Source organism: Myotis lucifugus, unplaced genomic scaffold (genome assembly GCF_000147115.1).
Source record: "Myotis lucifugus unplaced genomic scaffold, Myoluc2.0 scaffold_82, whole genome shotgun sequence".
Lineage (NCBI taxonomy): Eukaryota > Metazoa > Chordata > Mammalia > Chiroptera > Vespertilionidae > Myotis > Myotis lucifugus.
In genome coordinates, this window is record NW_005871130.1 from 614,829 (window position 1) to 634,795 (window position 19,967).

Sequence of the window (19,967 nt, forward strand, 5' to 3'; positions counted from 1 at the left end):
CCCCCCCCCCAATCGGGCCGACCAGCCAGACCCCACCTATGCATGATTTGTGCACAGTCTCTAGTATGCATATAAGTTCTTTGGTTAATCTCTCTCCCTCCACCCCCAACCCCCACCCTTCTCTCTGAAATCATCAGTCTGTTGCATGCTTCCATGTCTCTGGATTTATTTTGTTTGTCAGTATCTTTTGTTCATTAGATTCCACATAAAAGTGAGATCGTGTACTATGTGTCTTTCTCTGACTGGCTTATTTTGTTGGCATAATACTCTCCAGGTCCCTCCATGTTGTTTCAATACTCTTGTCTTTTAGACTTTGAGTATTTCAGGCCATTCCCTGAATATATACTGAGTGGCCAGATTATTATGACCACCTGACATTTGTAGGCAAATTAGCTATAATTTCGCGCTGAAGTTGCTAGAGGGCCAGACCATTATAAACGTCTGAATAGCACAACATACCTAAGTATCGTTGCTGATCAAGTTCATCCTATCATGTTGATGGCGTATCACAATGGAGATGGCTTCCTCCAACAAGACAATGCGCCATGCCACGGTGCTTGTATTGTGCAGGAGTGGTTTCAAGAACATGAGGGAGACTTTACCTTGCTTAGATGGCCCCCACAATCACCAGGTCTCAATCCAATTGAGCATTTGTGGGACGAAGTTAAAAGAGCCATCAGGCAGCTGGTTCCACAACCATCAAATCTCACAGAACTGGACAGTGCTATTCACCAGGCATGGTGTCAGATTCCTCACATCACCTTTCAACATCTCGTGGAGCCAATGCCAAGAAGAATTGCCGCAGTATTGGAGGCAAAAGGTGGCCCAACGAAGTACTGATGGGGTGGTCATAATAATCTGGCTGGTCATAATAATCTGGCCACTCAGTGTATATACACCAAACAAAATGTTAGATTTGCAAAACATTATTTTGGATGGGGTGAGGAGAAGGAGGAGGCTGCCTAGGTTCTAATAAAACAAAGATAATACACTATTCTTATCTACTGATTTATATTCTTGTTTGGTTTCCAGTCACAGTGTAACTGGAAGCCAAGAAAAGGCCTTGCATTTTGATTTAACCTGATGGATTTGTTCAGCCATTCCCTTTAAAAAAGGAACAAACAAGTTCACATACTTTATTTTTATAAAAGTGCCCCATATTTATTAGAGAACATTTTGAAAATAAAGTACTGGAAATAATATTTACAAAGTCTTCTGCAGTCCAGTTGATGGTTCTGCTGTATTTCTTACTGGCCTGGTTTTCCTCCCTATTCTTTCTACATAATCGAGACCACACTTTACATACGATTTTGTTTCCTGTGTTTTTGCACGTAACAAATGAACAATAATATGAACTTTTCCCCACGTTATTTATAACTCTGTATAAATATCAATTTTAATGGTTCCCTCAAATCCCATTGTGTAGATGTGCAGATTTTATTTACAGTTCTCATACTATTGGAACTTAGAATGCTTCTGATATTTAAGACTTAAATTTATTTCTTTATTATATATACTAATGCAGGTGACAATATGCTTTGGTTTTATATTATTTCTTTAAGATTTATAAAAATAGCATTCTTGGGTCACAGAGTATGAATATTTTTAAGATTTGCATATATCCAAGTTATATTTTCACAACTATGCTAAGACATTTTCATGTAAAGCATATCATTATTTAGATAAATCTTTGTTGATTTGACTTGTGTAAAATCATTACTATTTTAATTTGATTCTCATGAGGGTTGGTATTTTTCTGGGAATGTGTTGAGCCAGTTGGTTACTTTTGTGGAAAAATGCACATTATTCCCTGCCTCACACATATCAATACTAGATTAATCAAGGACTTACATTTGAAAAATACCACTTCGGTACTTTTATAGGAAATACAAGAGAATTTAAAGCTGTCAGGTGTCAGGATTTCTTAAGATAATAGAAGGGCAAACAATAAAAGAAGACTGACAAACTTGACTAAAGTAAGATGATAAATTTCTGTTCAAGGTACCACAAAAAAAAAAAAGTTAGGATACAAGTCGTACACACTATACAGCTGCAGAGAAAAGAAAGATGATCTGTGGAACTGATGTGGAGTGATTTCTGGGGGTCTGGAATATACCTGCCATGTCATAAATCTTTTTGTTCTATATATTTAGCCATGCATTTGAATTATTTTTCCCACAGTAATTAAAAAAAAAGAAAGAAAAATGTTTAAAAGCCAACCCATTTTACATTCCCACCAGCAGTGTACTGGGGTTCCAGTTTTTCTACATTCATGCGAACACTAGAGCTCAGCATTTTGGTGGGTGTGTAGTTGTATCGCATTGTGGCTTTCAGTTACAGTTCTCAGTGACCAGCACTGTAAGCTCCTTATCCTGTGGTTATTAATCATTTGCATGTCTTCTTTGGTAAAAGGTCTATTCCAGTCATTTGCCGATTTTAAAAATCGTGTTATTTGTCTTGCTTATAAATGTATGTAATTATATATTTCCTGTATAATAAAAGCCCAAGTGTATAGTCGACTGGTGGGCCATTCAACCAATCAAAGTGTAATATGCTAATGATATGCTAAGACCACTCAACCGCTCGCTATAACGTGCACTAACCACCAGGGGGCAGACACTCCGATGGGTAGGTAGGTTAGCTTGCTGCTGGGGTCCGGCCAATTGGGGCTAAATGAGATGGGACGGACACACCCTAGACCCCTCCCACAACCCCTCCCCAGCTGGCCAACCTCCCACGTCTCTCCACAGCCACGATAGTACACTGGTGGGGTCCCTCGGCCAGGCCTGTGCCCTCTCGCAATCCAGGACCCCTTGGGATGTTGGAGAGCCCGTTTTGGCCCAATCCTGCAGGACAGGCCAAGGGATCCCACTTGTGCACAAATTCATGCACCAGGCTTCTAATTTATATATTCTGGATACAAATTTTTTATCAGATACGTGATAATCAAATATTTCCTCCCGTTCTGAGGCTGGTCTTTCTCTCAACAATGAGTTTTGGAGCACAAGAGTTTGGAATTTTAATGAAGCCCAAAGTTGAGTGGTTTTTGGGAGTAAGTTTCTCAGTTGGTGCTGTTTGTCTCCAAAGTACTGAAGTGGTTACTTTGGACAGGTGGCCCCGCTTCAGAGCTGCGTTTTGCAGAGAGGATGTATCAGCCTCTTCCATCATGCCAGACATGGATCCCCTGGGTGTGTACTTTTCTTATGCCCATTTCAGATGAGGAAACTGAGGCATGGATGCCCCAGGTCCTTAGGCATTGGTGGCTGTGGTCTGAGCTCAGGCCATGTGGCTGCAGAACTGTGCTCAGGATCACTGGACTTTGTCCCTGTGCCCCATGCCGTGTTCACACACTCAGTTAAAGTGGTGGTTACTGATCATGTTCTGAGGGGTCAGCACTATGTCTATGAACCTCCTATGGTTTCGTTTGCTCTTCTCTAAAATGGAGATAAAAGATAGTATGTTCCAAATAGAGTTCTTGGGAGGATTCCAGAAGATTCATGTATGTTTCTTAGTATGCACATAGTAACCTTTGGGTGGCGGCGGCAGTGTTGTTAGTAACAGAAGTAGTAGCAGGGTGACGGGAACCTCCCCTCCTTCTGGTGTGAGTTGGGCATCTCTCTCAATGATGGTAGCATCCTAGATATTTATTTTACAGCCCTTCTCAAAGTCCTCTGCCAATGTTTGCTTATAGTGAGAACTGGCGCCTAAGGATCTTGAGGGTATAGAGCAGTGATGGCGAACCTATGACACGCATGTCAGAGGTGACACGCGAACTCATTTTTTTGGTTGATTTTTCTTTGTTAAGTGGCATTTAAATATATAAAATAAATATCAAAAATATAAGTCTTTGTTTTACTATGGTTGCAGATATAAAAAAATTTCTATATGTGACACGGCACCAGAGTTAAGTTAGGGTTTTTCAAAATGCTGACCCGCCGAGCTCAAAAGGTTCGCCATCACTGGTATAGAGCTTGCTTTTTCATCCTGTGGTTTGCAGCTTTCTCCTTAATACCTTTCAAGGGAGTGCGGCGTTTTATTAGGACCAGGATGTGACCTGGAGTGATGAAATAAGGCAGGCAAGGGAGGCAAAGAGGTCGGTTTTTGTTTTGGAAAGTTACAGAATTGTCGTGGCTGATGAGAACTGCTTGCTGTATGGGGTGAACTCAGGTGCCAGGGTTGTTAGATGTTGTGTGTTGGGCTGGGTGAGGTCTTCATTCCTGGTGTCCATAGGTGCAGAGCTACCCGAAGAGTCTATCCAAGTTGTGAAGAGGGAAGACGAAGACTGAAATGTGAGTGTGAGGTCCGTGGACGGAGGCAGGTGTGGAGGGGAAGACTGTGTCACAGGTTAGAAGGTAGGAAGAACCAGGTACAGTTGGGAACTTTTAGCAGTAAGGATTAAAGAAAGCTGTTGAGACCTTTGACCTCAAGGGCATCAGAGACCTGCTTCTCATGACTCCAGGTGGCTGAAACAGACACACATTCTACGTGCACTGCCTCTTTTCTTTTGTAAGTATGGATAGGGTGGTTTTTCTATAGTAAAATAAAACCTGCCCAATGGTTACAGAAAGATCTAATGTAGAAAATATGGACTACTGGGGCCTCCGGATCCTTTTTCCGGTTCCTAGAGATAATCACCTTTTAGACATTTACTCTACATATTTAGGCATCTAGATATATACACAAATGAAGTCATTCTTGCATTTTGTTTTGTAGCTTGCCTTTTTCCAACAATGTGTCTTGGACCTCTTTATTGTATTGATGGATTATAATTTATTATACTAATCCACTGGTTTTTGATGTGTATTATTATTGTTGTTTCTTGGAAGTTATTTAAATCTGCATTTTTACCAAAGTGAATTAGGCAGAAGTCTGTGTAGTGGTTAAGTGGGCTCATTCTATAGAATCAGTTGTGTGATTTTAGGCAAGAGCCTTAATCTCTGCCTCAGTTTCCCCATCTATGCAATGGGAACATTGGGAACATTACTATTGTTATTGCTACAAGCTGCAAGCACCCACATAGCCTCATATGTGCTAGATACTTTTTAAAGGGCATCACATATCTGAATGTATTTAAACCGCATAACTAACTCGAGTGATCAATACTGTTATTTCTAAAATCACACAGCTGTTAAATGGTGGAGCCAATGTATATGTGAATTTATGCATTCTGATTCCAGACAAGCACTCCTACTGTGTTATACTTCTGCGTGCATAATACCGAATTTACAGGGTTATAAGAATTAAATGGGACACAACATATTCCGATGGCTTAAACTAAGGCCTAACATCTAATAGGCCAATATGTGGCCTATTTTTACCAACAATAGGCCAGTGCTAGGTACATGATCAAGTAGTATTAGCGTTTGGAAAAAAAAATCAATTCTCTAGAACATTGTTTTCCATATGTCCTTGTTTTGGTATGAGAATACTATATCAAAAAGACAAATTCCTAATAACATAATCACTTGGTTAAAGCACATGTGAATTTAAAATTTTGATAAGTATTTCAAATAATCCTCCACAGATTGTACCATTTACACTTCAACAGTAAGTTATGAGTGCCCAGTTTCCCGTACCCTTGCCAACATTGTTAGTGATTGAACTTTTCAGACTCATAGGTGAAAGATATTATCTTGTTTTGTTTTGAATTTCCTTTTCAGTGAATTTTTAGAGTTGAGATACAGTTTGCATACAGTGAGACTCACTCTGTAATGTACTGTCTGCTGTTTATACAAGTGCATTCAGTCATGTCACCACCACCACACCCAAGATTTAGGACAGTTCCATCACCCCAAATTTCTTTGGCTTCCTTTTGATTAATAAACTGAGAATCTTCTAAACAGTGGTCAGCAAACTCATTAGTCAACAGAGCCAAATATCAACAGTACAACAATTGAAATTTCTTTTGAGAGCCAAATTTTTTAAACTTAAACTATATAGGTAGCTACATTGTTATTAACTTAATTAGGGTACTCCTAAGGCTTAGGAAGAGCCACACTCAAGGGGCCAAAGAGCCGCATGTGGCTCGCGAGCCGCAGTTTGCTGACCACTGTTCTAGGGTGTTGATCGGTCACTTAAATTAGTTTACCTGTCTCTTGCTTGCTTTAGTTTTGTTTGCTTTCTTGCCTGTCTTCCTTCCTTTCCTTCTATCATTCTTTTTGTGTGAACTGTTCATTTGGACATTTTGCCCATTTGCTGACAGAATTGCGTGTTTTTCTCTTACTGATTACTGAGAGCACAGTCTGTATTACAGAAGTTTATCTTTTGTCATATGTGTTTGCAGTTTTTCTCCAGTTTATCTTCGTTTTCTGCCATTTTTTGGCAATCTAAAAATTTATAAATTATGCTTTATTAGATTTGTCGATCTTCTCTTTTATGGATTTAAGGTTTTGTGTAATGCATAGAAGGGCTTCCTGCAGTGCAAAGTTTTTGTTGTAATATTTTCCCCCTCCAGTCATTTAGCATGTCCTTTTAGTCACATGCTCTTGATTTGTGTCTTGGTCTATTTCTTGACTCTGTAGTCTTTGTTTCCCCTTTAATTTTAAGCCGTTACAGTGTGTTTTAATATCTTGTGCATCTCATTCTCCCTCATTTTTCCTTTGAGTTTTTTACTTCTTTCATTGTTTATAGGCCAAAGTTAGCTTCATTATAATTTTGTCAGGTTTCTTACAAATTCATTGTTGATGATTTCTTGGATCTTGAGTTAATATTTTGACAGGAGTGAATTGTTTTATTTAAGAGCAAGGTCTGTCTGCCCTGGCTGGTGTGACTCAGTGGTAGAGAGTTGACCCATGGACAGTAGGGTCTCGGGTTTGATTCTGGTCAAGGGCACATTCCTGGGTTGCAGACTCGTTCCCCATCTCCTATCGAGGTCCATGTGGGAGGCAATCAATCAGTGTGTCTCTCATCACATCAATGTGTTTTTTTTCTCTCTCTTTCTCTCTTTCCTCCCCTCCCACTCTCTAAAAATCAATGGGAAAATATCCTCGGGTAAGCGTAAGGTGCGTCTTTCTGTATATCTGTAGAACAAGGATGATCCTCTGAGTAAAATTGTTGATGTGGTTTCAGATTTCGCAGTGCAACTAACTTAAGAAACTATCACTTGTTGATTTTTGGTGTAGTATCACAGAACATCCACAGTTATATGGAAAGGTTATTGTATGAAGCGCTCCTCCCTCTTCCAGCTCTGTGTCTGTAGGAGGCTGGATTTTCTTCTTACACTTGAACTAAAACAACATACTGTAGCAGACCAGATACAGACGCAGACGTGAGAGTCCACTGTCTTAAGTCAGCCAGTAATCTAAAGCAGTGCCACTTCTCTCATTAAGTTTTTATTGTTTGGAAATTGTATTTATTTTTCATGAAAATATTATTTATGTTAACATTAATGCATATATTGTCATTTAAAAATGAATTAATAATTAAATGTTTTTAAATCTTCTCAGTTTTAATTTCTAAGAGTAAATTTCAGTAGCATGACCCACATAGACAAAGCTTCTTGTGGTTCACATTCAATTTTAAGAAGATAAAGGGGTGCTGAATCCAGAAAATTTGGGAACCACTAAGTTGAGCTACCGACCAGCAGGGCAGTTTGTTGTAGGGGAAGTGGTGAGCTTTGGCGTCAGCAGCCAGGTTCAAATTCCAGATATGCGATTTCCTAGGGACAAATTATTTTTAACTCCACTGGGTAAATTTTTCTTCTTGAGACCCGGTTTCCTCACTTGTAAAAATGGCAATGAAAAAGCTGTTTTAGTTGTTAAAGGTTAAGTAGTTTGATGCTGTCTTTTAATTTATTAGGTGTTACAATGACAGGTATGACTATGTCCAATCATTTTTTAAAAAGAGATTGTGAAATTACTTAAAGATGTTCTGCCCATATGTATAAAATATTCATGTCTAAAATCTTTTCACTTGTGACTTCATACACATTTTCAAGTATACATGTAAACTTAAGTTTTTACAATTAGGAAAGCAGTAAAACTAATTCAGAACATATACTTCGGCATCATGAGACAGATGGTAATCCTATAAAGAGATGGCCTATATTTTTAGAAGTGCAAACAGAAAAACAGATACTCTTAAAAATTCCAGAGTAATCTTTGCCTAGAAAATGGGATGCGATAAAAGACCAGATAGCCTAATAGAACTTTTTATAGTTTCTCATGTCTAAAATTGAATCTTACTTATTTAGTGTTAGTATTGAGCTGTATATGGATTAGTAGTTGAAAAAGAAATAATCGATCAAGTAGATAATTGCCAAGTCCTTTTACTGTGGTGGTAAGTCTCTTGCTTTCTATGAAATGGATGCAGTAGTGGGAAACAGAACCATGTGACCCCAAATTTAGTGGGGTTAATTTACATGTGAATACTTGTCACATGGGAGCAATTATGTAACACATGAGCCTCAAGGTGCCTATCATTGTAGAGCAGTGTTCTTATTAGTTCACTCCACTGTTCATTCAACACATACTTATTGAGTACTTTCTTTGGGCCAGGTGTAAGCAAGGTGCTAGGGATAAAATGTTGAGAAAAAGATTGACACATTCTCTGTTAGGATGATGGACATTAGTCAGATAATTATACAAACAGGTCTAAGCATACATACTAGATGGGAATTCTAGGCAGGAGAGGGATACAGCCTTCTGAGAGCCTGGGGTTAGGGGATTTCACATAGGAAGAGAAGGATGTGGTTCTTTAGGGATTGAGAGATGAGCTGAAGTTTGAACAAATTAAGAAGAGGAGAGTGAAAAAAACACACACAACACATTTCAAATCAAAGGGCCAGTAGCTTAGAAGTTCTATACTTAGACTGATGAATATGGATGCTTTCAGTGTGAGTGGAGCAGAAATCAAGTCAAGAATTGACATACCATGTAGGACCTTATGGGCCACATTACGGAGGTTTATTACTTTATTCTAAATAATGATAAATTGTCTTTTCACGTGAGGAATGAGAGCGAAGGTGGTCAGGGTATCTCATTAACATACCTGGTTAGAATTGCATGTCTAAAATTCATTTACTCATAATTACTGAGCATCTCCTACACCCTTGGTCTGGTCCTAGACTCTTGGAAGACATCAGTGGATAAAATAGGGTTAAAATCCCTGCTTTTGTAAAGCTTACATTCTTTAACACATTTCGTACCGCTCAGGAGTTTTCTCATGTTTCGTGTGCCATCTGTTAAGGACCGCTCACGAGTGTTCTCGTTTTTCACGCCCATGGAAAAAGGAGCGAATCTAGATACTTATGTAAATTTTGTTTGGTCCCTCTTCATAGAGGAAAATGTTTTACGCAGTACCATACGTTAAAAAAGTACTAGGAACTTTAATTGTTTAATTGTTTTTGTAAATAAAAATGTTATAATTATTGAAAAACAGCACCTAAAGTGCATTATGATGATTTAAATAATGTGCAGTTTGCCCAAAAACGTGCGGTCCCTGGCGTATGTCTTAGAGATTTCTATGCGGTACGCAATGTGTTAATATAAAGAGGTGGAGAAAGACAAAGGACATAATAAATCCGACTAACGTGATGCAAACACATTATACATCTTTTTACCAGAAAGCCAATTTGTTCATTTTTGCTTACTATTTATTTCCTTGTCTCTTACTATTTCTGTTGATTTTTTTCTTGTTTTTATTTTTTATTTTTACAATTTAACATGACTATATGTGTGTGTGTGTGTGTGTGTGTGTATATATATATGTATATATGTTATTCCCAAGTGAACTGATTCTTTTATTTTACTTACATTTTACATAAGCTACTTTCTTTTTTATTTTATTTTTAAAAAAATTTTATATTGATTTCAGAGAGGAAGGGAGAGATAGAAACATCAATGATGAGAGAGAATCATTGATCAGCTCCCTCCTGCACGCCCCCTACTGGGGATCGAGCCCACAACCCAGGCATGTGCCCTTGACTGGAATCGAACCCGGGACCCTTCAGTCTGCAGGCCGGTGCTTTGTACACTGAGCCAAACCATCCAGGGCACATTAGCTACTTTCTAATGGCAGATAGTAATTCATCTTAATTATATATCAACAAAATATCTAAATTCTGTTCCCTCCAATAGGCTTCTTATTCTTGTCAAAAGAGATTAGGTATTGTGATATGTCTTACTTTGAGTACAAAACCTATACTGTCTACGTAAAAGGAGTGACTTGCCAGCTAAAGTACATTGTCATTATATTATCTAATTTTTATGAATGTCCGTATTTTTGTCAAACAAATAATACATGTTAATAAATGTTACATGTTTATGCTTTGATAGAAGGTACTGGTACTTGGATACTGAGTTCATCTGATATACAATAATGTTAAAAAGTAACTGGTGTTCCAAATATTTATATGTATTTTGTTTTTTGCAACATGCTCAAAAACATAGGACATGACAATAAGACTTTTTAAAATTGCTTCTTTATAGAGATAATGTTGCCGATTCCCCCAATAAGTTGTCTGATCTGATTGTTTTTACTATAAATGATTTCATGTAGATTCTGTCTACACAGTAAACAAGTTCCATCTATAACTAAACATTTGTAAGACATCTCCTTTCAACTCCTACTGTGTTATCATCACTATATCACTAATGGATTTGTATTATAATTTATCCATTGATCAGTCTCCTACTGGATTATGAGGTAATCTGCATTTTACCACACAGTGCTGGGTATATAGTAGGGCTTTGTAAATGCACAATGAATTAACAAATGCCATCAAGGTTAGGGGAGGTCAGAATCTTAATTTTTTTAGCATTTTGCTCAAGTTCAAGCTTGTTACATTCTACTTTCATGGTTGCACAAACTGCAGGACATGGCCACAGAGGAAATAAACCATGAGAAGTAAACAGAATGATTTCTGTGATCAGTTAATATGAGTTAGGAAGCCACATTTTTTTCCTCCGAAATGACTTTCAGAAAGTCTCTACAGAATTGAAATCCTGTCAAATGATGGAACAGTGTACAAAAAAAGTTTAGAAATTATGTTTCTGGATACAGAAGTAAAAATTTGCCATTGGACATTGCAACAAAAAGAAGAGGAAGACATGATAATTCTGGAACTATGCTTCGTGATCTTCCTCCCAGTAGATCTCCACTGACCATACCCAATTGTACGGGAGTGCCAAAGGTGGGGCACCCGGCCGGGGGTAGGCGGGGTGGGGGGAGGAAGGTGAGTGGGCCTGGAAGGGAGAGAGCAGCATTGCTGAGCTTTCCTAGAGAGTGTATCACAGATTGTGGGATGCTTTTATCTTTTCATTTTTACAGATGTTTATATTTTTAAAAACATGTATAAGTTGTTGAGGAATCCACTAGGCTTGATATTCTCTAAGTTTTCATAGTTCCTCCTCCTCCTCTAAGTGTTTGCTGTTTGTGGGACACACACTGGTGGCTGGGCCCTGTGTGAATTAGTGCTGAAAGTGAGCATTAGGAAAGACCAAAACTCTGACCCATAATTCAGGCGACAACAAAAAGCAAGGTCTAAAAAGAAGCAGGTAGATTAGGGTTTGTTCTTTAAGCATTATTCGTCAAATGCTGATTACATAGGAGGCACTGATCTATTTCGCTGGGTGAAATGGGCGGGGGGCGGGGGGAGGGGGGACACGACCCTGTTCTAATGGACCTGACCTTCTTATGAACATACCTGGGTGTCTTTGTTCAAAAGCTGAAGGATTGAAACTGAGTAAGATAAAAGTTTTGTGGAAAATTTTTTAATGTGACCTTTTAATAATGTTTGTTTATTTTTTTTTATTTTAGAAAATGGCTCCAAAGAGTAAATGAAGCTGGAAAAATATGCAGATGCAGCGTTGCATATGGCTTGTCCTGGTGTTCAAGGACAGTATTCCAGAGAGAAATTGATTCCCTTGGATTCGGTCATCAGTCATAATGAAGAAAATCAGTCTTAAAACCTTCCGGAAATCTTTCAACTTGACTAAAAGTAAAGAAGAAGCGGATTTCATGGTAGTGCAACAGCCCTCACTAGCCAGTGATTTTGGAAAAGAAGATTCCTTGTTCGGTAGCTGTTATGGGAAGGACATGGCCAGCTGCGACATCAACGGTGAAGATGACAAAGGGGCCAAAAACAGATCCAAAAGCGAGAGCCTCATGGGTACGTTAAAAAGACGGCTTTCTGCCAAGCAGAAGCAGAAGGGCAAGGGCAGCGGCCCCTCCGGGAGCTCTGCTGACGAGGACACCTTCTCCTCCTCCTCAGCACCCCTAGTCTTTAAAGATGTGAGAGCTCAAAGGCCCATCCGGTCCACGTCCCTCCGCAACCATCACTACAGCCCTACACCATGGCCTCTGCGACCCACAAACTCCGAGGAGACATGTATCAAGATGGAGGTGAGAGTCAAGGCCTTGGTCCACTCTTCCAGTCCGAGCCCAGCCCTGAACGGGGTTCGCAAGGACTTTCATGACCTTCAGTCGGACTCGGTGTGCCAGGAACAGAATAGTTCCCTGAAGAGCTCAGAGTCTCAGAACGGAGACCTGCACCTTCACCTTGATGAGCATGTGCCTGTCGTTATCGGACTTATGCCTCAGGACTACATTCAGTATACTGTGCCTTTAGAGGAGGGGATGTACCCTCTGGAAGGACCCCGCAGCTATTGTCTGGACGGGTCTTCTCCCATGGAAGTCTCTGCGGTCCCTCCTCCCGGGGGAGGGAGCTCCTTCCCCGAAGACGAGAATCAGGTCGACCAGGAGCTCGTGGTGGCCCCAGAGATCTTTGTGGATCAGTCGGTGAACGGCCTGTTGATCGGCACCACGGGGGTCATGCTGCAGAGCCCCAGAGCAAGTCACGACGATGCCCCTCCACTCTCACCATTGCTACCTCCACTGCAGACGAATCCGATCCAAAGGAACTTCAGCGGGATCACCGGCGCAGACGCCCACGTGGCGGAGAGTATGCGCTGTCATTTGAACTTCGATCCTAACTCTGCCCCTGGGGTTGCCAGAGTTTACGACTCAGTGCAGAGTAGTGGGCCCATGGTTGTGACAAGCCTTACGGAGGAGCTGAAAAAACTTGCAAAACAAGGATGGTACTGGGGACCGATCACACGCTGGGAGGCAGAAGGGAAGCTAGCCAATGTGCCCGATGGCTCTTTCCTTGTTCGGGATAGTTCTGATGACCGTTACCTTTTAAGCTTGAGCTTCCGCTCCCATGGCAAAACACTTCACACTAGAATCGAACACTCAAATGGTAGGTTTAGTTTTTATGAGCAGCCAGATGTGGAAGGACATACGTCTATAGTTGATCTAATTGAGCATTCAATCAGGGACTCTGAAAATGGAGCTTTCTGCTATTCCAGGTCTCGGTTACCTGGGTCTGCAACTTACCCCGTCAGACTGACCAATCCAGTGTCCCGGTTCATGCAGGTTCGCTCTTTGCAATACCTGTGTCGCTTTGTCATACGTCAGTATACCAGGATAGACCTAATTCAGAAACTGCCTTTGCCTAACAAAATGAAGGACTATTTACAGGAGAAGCACTACTGAAATTAGGGGAGCCCCGCGTCCTGCACTTTGGGAGGAAGGATAAGAGATTGAAATACAGTTTACAGATGTTCATTGCTATCAGAATCTTTGCTGCCATACTATTTCAGTTTTATATGTAAAAGAGTAATCAATTGGTTTTCAGGTGGGAAGTGTGGGCAAGGTGTCTTGGTTTTATTTTGGTTCTTTAAAAAGGGAATCTTGAGGCTTAACAGTGTGAGTTCTCTTTCATCAATGTGCAGAATAATCACAATGTGAATTATCAGATTCTCCTTTCCCCCACCCCCCGTCCTTTGCTGCTAGCCACTGTGATTTTTATGCATTAAAAGCACATTTCATGTGTATTCAACCCTAAGTAAAGTTGAATGAAACCTACAGAATGAAAATTGTCATGTCTCTTTAAATGGCCCATTTTCAAAGATAGTGTTGAGTAATCATACCCTTGTGATAGAACACAGAATTTACACGTACACTGAAGATGATTTTTTAATCTCATACTTGAGAGAGATTTATTTAGAATTATGAATTGATGTAATCTTGGGTACTGGAATGTGGACCTGCAACGTATCTTTTATAACACTCATTTCTAAATTATTTTAAAGGCTGTGCTGTTTTTTTGTTTTGTATTGTGAAAATTTGAATTTTTCTGTTGCCTTCATTTTCATCTTGTGATTTGTCTATTTTAATAAATGGCCTTACATTAAAAAATCATAAAGAAATGCATATCACCAGTTTAGAAATTGTTGCCTTTTCTGTCCTTAAGCTCTGGTACAAATTGGCATAACATATAAAGATCTATGGAACTAGAGATATTAAAGAAGTACTAGATGGTCATAGTTTTCTGTGATAGCAGTTTTTTTGTGTTATCTTTATTTTCCTTTGCTAAAATGTTTTTTGTGATTTCTTTCGCTTAGTCAACATTTTCTTGGGTGAGCTTGATATAGAATTGATTTTTGTAAATGGACTAGATTCTGTTGGAACATTCAAGTTTCTATAAAATTTAAACTGATTTGAATAGAAAGAAAACATTCTTTTAAAGTTGGATTTATGTTTTCTTATGTGTAGTCACTATTAAGATGTGCTAGATTTGACCCTTCATTCATCCCACCAAGAAAACAAACAACAAACCCAGTGACTTTAGTTGAGAAGTTGTAGAAATTGCGAACACCATGTAAGAAAAACATTAAAACCGTATCAGATATATGGTAGTCTTGTTGCCTTCCATATATACTGCCATTTAAAAACAGGTTTTTATTGTTTTTTGGTTTTTTTTTAAGTCTTAGGTAAATTGGCATTGTTAATTATTTTAACTTTTAGATTCAGTTTTTTTGTTGTTTGTTTTTTTGTTTTGTTTTTTTGGAGGGGGGTGATATCCCCAGTACTTTGTAGTTATTTTGAAATGTAGGGTTTACTCCATGATTCTTTAGTGTAGTATTTTGGGATTGCCTCATCCAGAAAATGTTTTCATCTCAGATGCAACATGTAATTTAAGACAGTTCTACCTTTGTCACTCAGTTTTCCTAGCTCGCCCCCATCCCCCACCCCCCACCCCCTGTTTAAGAACAAGAGTAAAGGTCTTAGGTCAAACTTAATGGCTTTGTCATTCAGACATAGTAGTATCCCTTTTTTTCTCTATTTGTTTTTTAGGGTCAGAACTGAGAATTAAGAAGAAAAGGCACAATGCCATAACATCGTGTGTTATGGTATTTTAACTTAAAGGGGGAAAGGTACTTAGTTTTGGTGGAATGTTGATCGTACCTTGTTACAAAGCCTCATTTTCTGATGTTTTCACCTAAGAAGATGGAGTGTTGAGTATACTGTAATAATATAATTTAAGTGTTCACTATAAGCTATTTGGATTAAGAACTATTACAGAGTTGTAAACTTATCAAATTAATGCAAGACATTTAAACTATTTTTTTGCAAAACTATTTATTTTTAAACAATCTAAAGTCTATCTAGGGTGAGTTAAAAGTCCCTGTGCATCTATATTAGATGGCAGGTATTGTCACAGAGTCACTGTGTATTAATAATAGATGTTGAGATGGCTTCTCCATGTTTCTAGAAGCTTTTCCATGTACCCTTTGTGAGATCACGGTGCACAGAGGTCTTTGGACTGCCCAGAACCCCATCTCAGCATGCGGCGTAGCCTGTTCCTTACATTTTCCTCATGGGAATGTGTTTAAAATCTAGCCATTTAGTTTCAAGTTAAGATTATTCTGATTTTCATCTGAATGTTTTTAAAATTGTATTTTGTGTTTTTATGGAGGGCAAGTGTTGATACTTTTCTAATTTAGAAAGTCAGTTCTTATGTGCTTTTGTATATTCGTATATCAAATTCTTTAAGATGCCCTATTCTAATTGAATTTGAAATTCCTAGGGTCTGATACTGTGTTGATAAAAATAAAAGTATTTGCCAAGAAATTATTTACAAACAAAGAGAGAAGTATTGCAGTATTTTCTGCTTTTGCCTAGAGAGAACCATTTGGAGTAGGCAATGCAATATAATAGGAAAGATTGGCTTTATAGGATCCTAAAACAGTCTGGTTAAAAATGGGAAGGGGAAAAGAGAGAGAAATGTTCATCCTGTAGTTTGGTCTAGATACAATTTGGATAAATTTCTGGATTATATTGAATGGTGGCTTAGATGACATGGACACAAGCAGGGAGTGATTTTTAAATGTGATTCTAAAAGTCTGAACTCAAGGCATGAAAGAAAACAAAGCTGTATCCTTTTGCCATGATAAAACGAATCCGCTGTTTTTATCAAATATTTCATCAAAAACCATGATGGAGGCCAGAGCTATTTCCAGGCTTACTAGGACACTATTATGCATTTTTATAAAAAGAAAGCATAGAGAGTACTTGAAAAATATCTCACTCTTTCTCTTCTAAAGAAAACTGTTATCTTTCTACTTGGTGCAATAACCTGAAGATTTCGAAGTCAAAAGTATTATATCACAGGAAATGATCACAGAGCTAAAAATAGTTTTTAAGGAAGCCAGCTGCACAGGGCAAACTTCTTGCTATGAAGAAAATCGTGTGCCAAAGGCTAAATCATTGGCACACAGGAAATACAATCAAGTATGCATTTTCATTTGTGAGCCAGTATTATTGAAACAGGACAAAAGTTACTAACATCTTAAATAGAGATTATATGCCATGTCTCTGCTTGTGCTAAAGTCTATCTTTCTTAACAGTGCTTTCAGAAACGCCAGTCTTAATCATTGTACATTTCACATTGTATACGAGAGATTTGCTTTATGAGTGATTCCGATAACATATTTTCAAATCTTAGTGGGTTTTCATCAAATATGCAGTCTGATTTCAAAATTGAAATCTCTACCAGCATTAGACAGTTTTGTTGAAAACTAATAAGGAACAATTGCCAGTTCCGCAAATAACTTAAAAATTCTAGAGTGTGGGTACGCTAGTAATCACAAATTTGGTTTCTTCAAATACTTTTTTAATCCTGCAAAGATGGTTTTTTATAAACATCCTTTGTATTAATTAGTCAGCATGGCAGATGCATAGCTGCTGTTTCTGAAAAGTGATCCAAACAGTCCATCCAGAGGTGTTGAGAAATTCTTACAGAATTTTGTAATAGGTATGCACGTTGGGTTAAAGGAATTTTGTAGTCGTTGGAGTGCCATGAAATTAATCCTTGCAATCCAGATTGCTGTAGTTTACACTTTTCTGTATGTTTCCAATCAGGTGTGTATCATTTGTACGAGAACACCACACAATGAATTATCCAAAGTCCATTGATTTTAATACGTGTTTTGGTTTGTACACGAATTATAGTAATTTCTTGCACATTTTTGGAAATTAATTGTATAAGAATTTATGTATCTGCTTCTAGATACAGTATGTAAATAAAAATTTCGTTCCCAAGATCTGCCTTGTAGTGTATTTAATAACCAGGTGCAGATTTTAATTCATGGAGGGTTAAGTAGATAATTTCTAGATGTCCCATAAATGGGGCTGAGACTGGAGGGTAAGGACCAGCAAATTTTAGTAAAAAGGGGAAAGTGAAATAGTGTCATTCAAGGGAAACATCAAATTAGGAGTCAGCCAATGTTGCTAATGTCCTGAAGCCTTCGACAAAGGCTGGAGAGAATAGGCAGAGCATTTAAACAAAGAATCATTAAAATTAACACAAGAAAATTGTTTGGATTGTGACATTTAAAAAAGTATGTCTCTTATTGCTTAATAGTATTTCATGGAACTAGAACCAGGTTATCCAAGTACATTCTATAGAAGTTAGATATTCACAGACAAAAATGATTTATCATATCACTTAATTTAATGACATGCTTTTAAAGTTCTTAAACTCCATATTGGATTAAAGGTTCACTTTAAAATTTTGTTCTATTTTTAATAAGTACTTTTAAAATCCTAGTTAATTAAAAGATAAATTGTAAAATAACCTTGTTTGGAAATATCACAGATTTTGACTTCCCTAGAATCCAAATAACATGGCATTCTGATGTTCAGAGCTGGTCTCAGGCAACAGCACTGACTTTAATTTTAAGGTCGTATTAATCTGCTGGTGGTGGTGCTGAAACACAAAATGATGGGAAGAGAATGGGCGGGCCTCAAGTGTAAGAGGCTAGACTTTACAAGCTTACACCATGCCAGGCAAACAGTTTTATTCACATCTGCCCCTTCTTGAAGTCCTTCAACAGGTGGAGCAATGGGGAGTGACTGGGTGCTTGTGCTTTCAAAAAGCTCAGCCCGGAGAAGGGAGAGGGTTGGAGCGCGCGCGCACACACACACACACACACACACACACACACACACACGTGCGTTCTTGCTCTCCACAAAGATAAAAGACCCTTTGCCACAGTAAATGACTTGTTGAGAATCTGGGGCCGACCTCTGAACTTCATACTTTTTCGTGCTGACCATAGCCAATTTCTTTTATTCCCTGCCACCCCACCTTTAACTTACCTCACAGGTTTTACTTACCCTTTCACTAGGCTTTGAACTTTCTGAACCAAAAATATTTTAACTTTTATTTCACTTGAATTTAGTCCTTACTGTCTGCTATTTTAACCTCCAGTCTAGGTTTTTATAAGTATGTTTTTTAAATATTTAGCTTTATTTAAATTTTTTTATTAAAAATTATTTGATTCTTTCAATTTTTTTCATATCCCAATTTCCAGTTCTAAGGGTTTCCTAACCTGAAACTTTTTCGAAAATTTGACTCTTGTGTTCCTCCTTTGTACGTGACTTGTCTTGCTAATGAATGGGTGTTTCTGGCCAGCAGCTTTGTTCCCTCTATTCTCCCCCACCAACACCTCCTCGAAGGCGTCAGGCCCTGTGGAGCAGTAGGGTTGGGTAGGCAGACTCCTGAAGTTATTGTTGCTTAAGCTGCATTTTCCCTACTTAATACCAGGCCACCTCACCAGCTCTTCTGGAAGAATGAGGGTTCCCCCCAGAGCAGGCTCCCTCAGGTGGTAAAAGCGGAGGCGAGGCTTGCCAGTCTGTAGGTTATTTGATAGGGGTCATGAACAGCACAAGTTGCCTTGCCTAGAGGTCATTTGGGACCAGCAAATCCTGTCCTTGGTAACTGGCTTGCAAATTAGGGTAAATTTTAATTTGAAAAGGAAACTCTTTGATGGTGTGACCTGTATTTCTCCACACCAGGAACGTTCTAGGAAGCACAGGTCTCTGTACAAGGCTGTTCCTGATCTCTAACTTGGCTTTGTGAACCTAATAGACATGAGGATTTGGTTACACTAGCCTAGGTCACATGTGAATTTATACGGTGTTCTTTAAATGTATGGCATTTCATCCTGGAATCCCATTAAGGACAGCCCCTGTGTTCCTTGTGTAAATAATGTGTTCTCTAGCCCCTCCCCTGCAACAGTATCTCCAGCCCTCTCCATGGCGAACTGGCGTGCGGAGGCTCCTGCTCACCTGATGCCTTTGCCACAGCCCTTCTCTCCTCACTGCAGTCCTTGGCAACCTGGCTTTCTTGTGGCTGGCAGGTGGTGAGCAGCATTTGGCCCAGGTTTATCAGCCTGATAGTGGCCATGGGATGTGACAGTTGCCTAGAAAACCAGTAGATTATGTATCTGTACACACAGGAGAATCCATTGCTCCACAACAAACAGGCTTTCCTGGGATCTAGTTATTGGAATCAACAGCTCAAACTAGACAGCTGGATTTTATACCCAAAGTCTCTTGCCTGTTTATATAGCCTTAGACTCCTCTCTCCCCGGGACCCGCACTTTCTTTCCATTTTCCCCCCTTTTTATTTTGCCACACTTTCTTTAGATGTTGTGTACTTAAGTTCATATAGTGCCCAGTAAAGAGGATATGCTCACAGAACCCTGAGAAGACATCTCTCAATGTCAAATCTGAATGACTGTGTTCCTATTACAAATTCACCTTCATTAACTGTATGGTATGGTCCAGTGTTAATGAATTCGTTCATCATTTCATTCACTCAGAAAGGAATTATTGAG

At 38.9% G+C, this 19,967-nt stretch overlaps 1 protein-coding gene across 3 annotated transcripts in view; it reads left to right on the forward strand.

Moving 5' to 3' along the window:
- Nucleotides 1-17,387, forward strand: part of SOCS6 (suppressor of cytokine signaling 6) — a 30,833-nt gene extending 13,446 nt beyond the window's left edge. For all 3 annotated transcript variants that reach the window (XM_006090775.3, XM_023755614.1, XM_006090773.2), the window contains one exon: nucleotides 11,758-17,387. In XM_006090775.3, the coding sequence (XP_006090837.1) occupies nucleotides 11,887-13,494 (1,608 nt within the window). In that variant the 5' untranslated portion in view covers nucleotides 11,758-11,886 and the 3' untranslated portion in view covers nucleotides 13,495-17,387. The remainder of the gene's footprint in view (nucleotides 1-11,757) is intronic.
- Nucleotides 17,388-19,967: the final 2,580 nt, after the last annotated feature.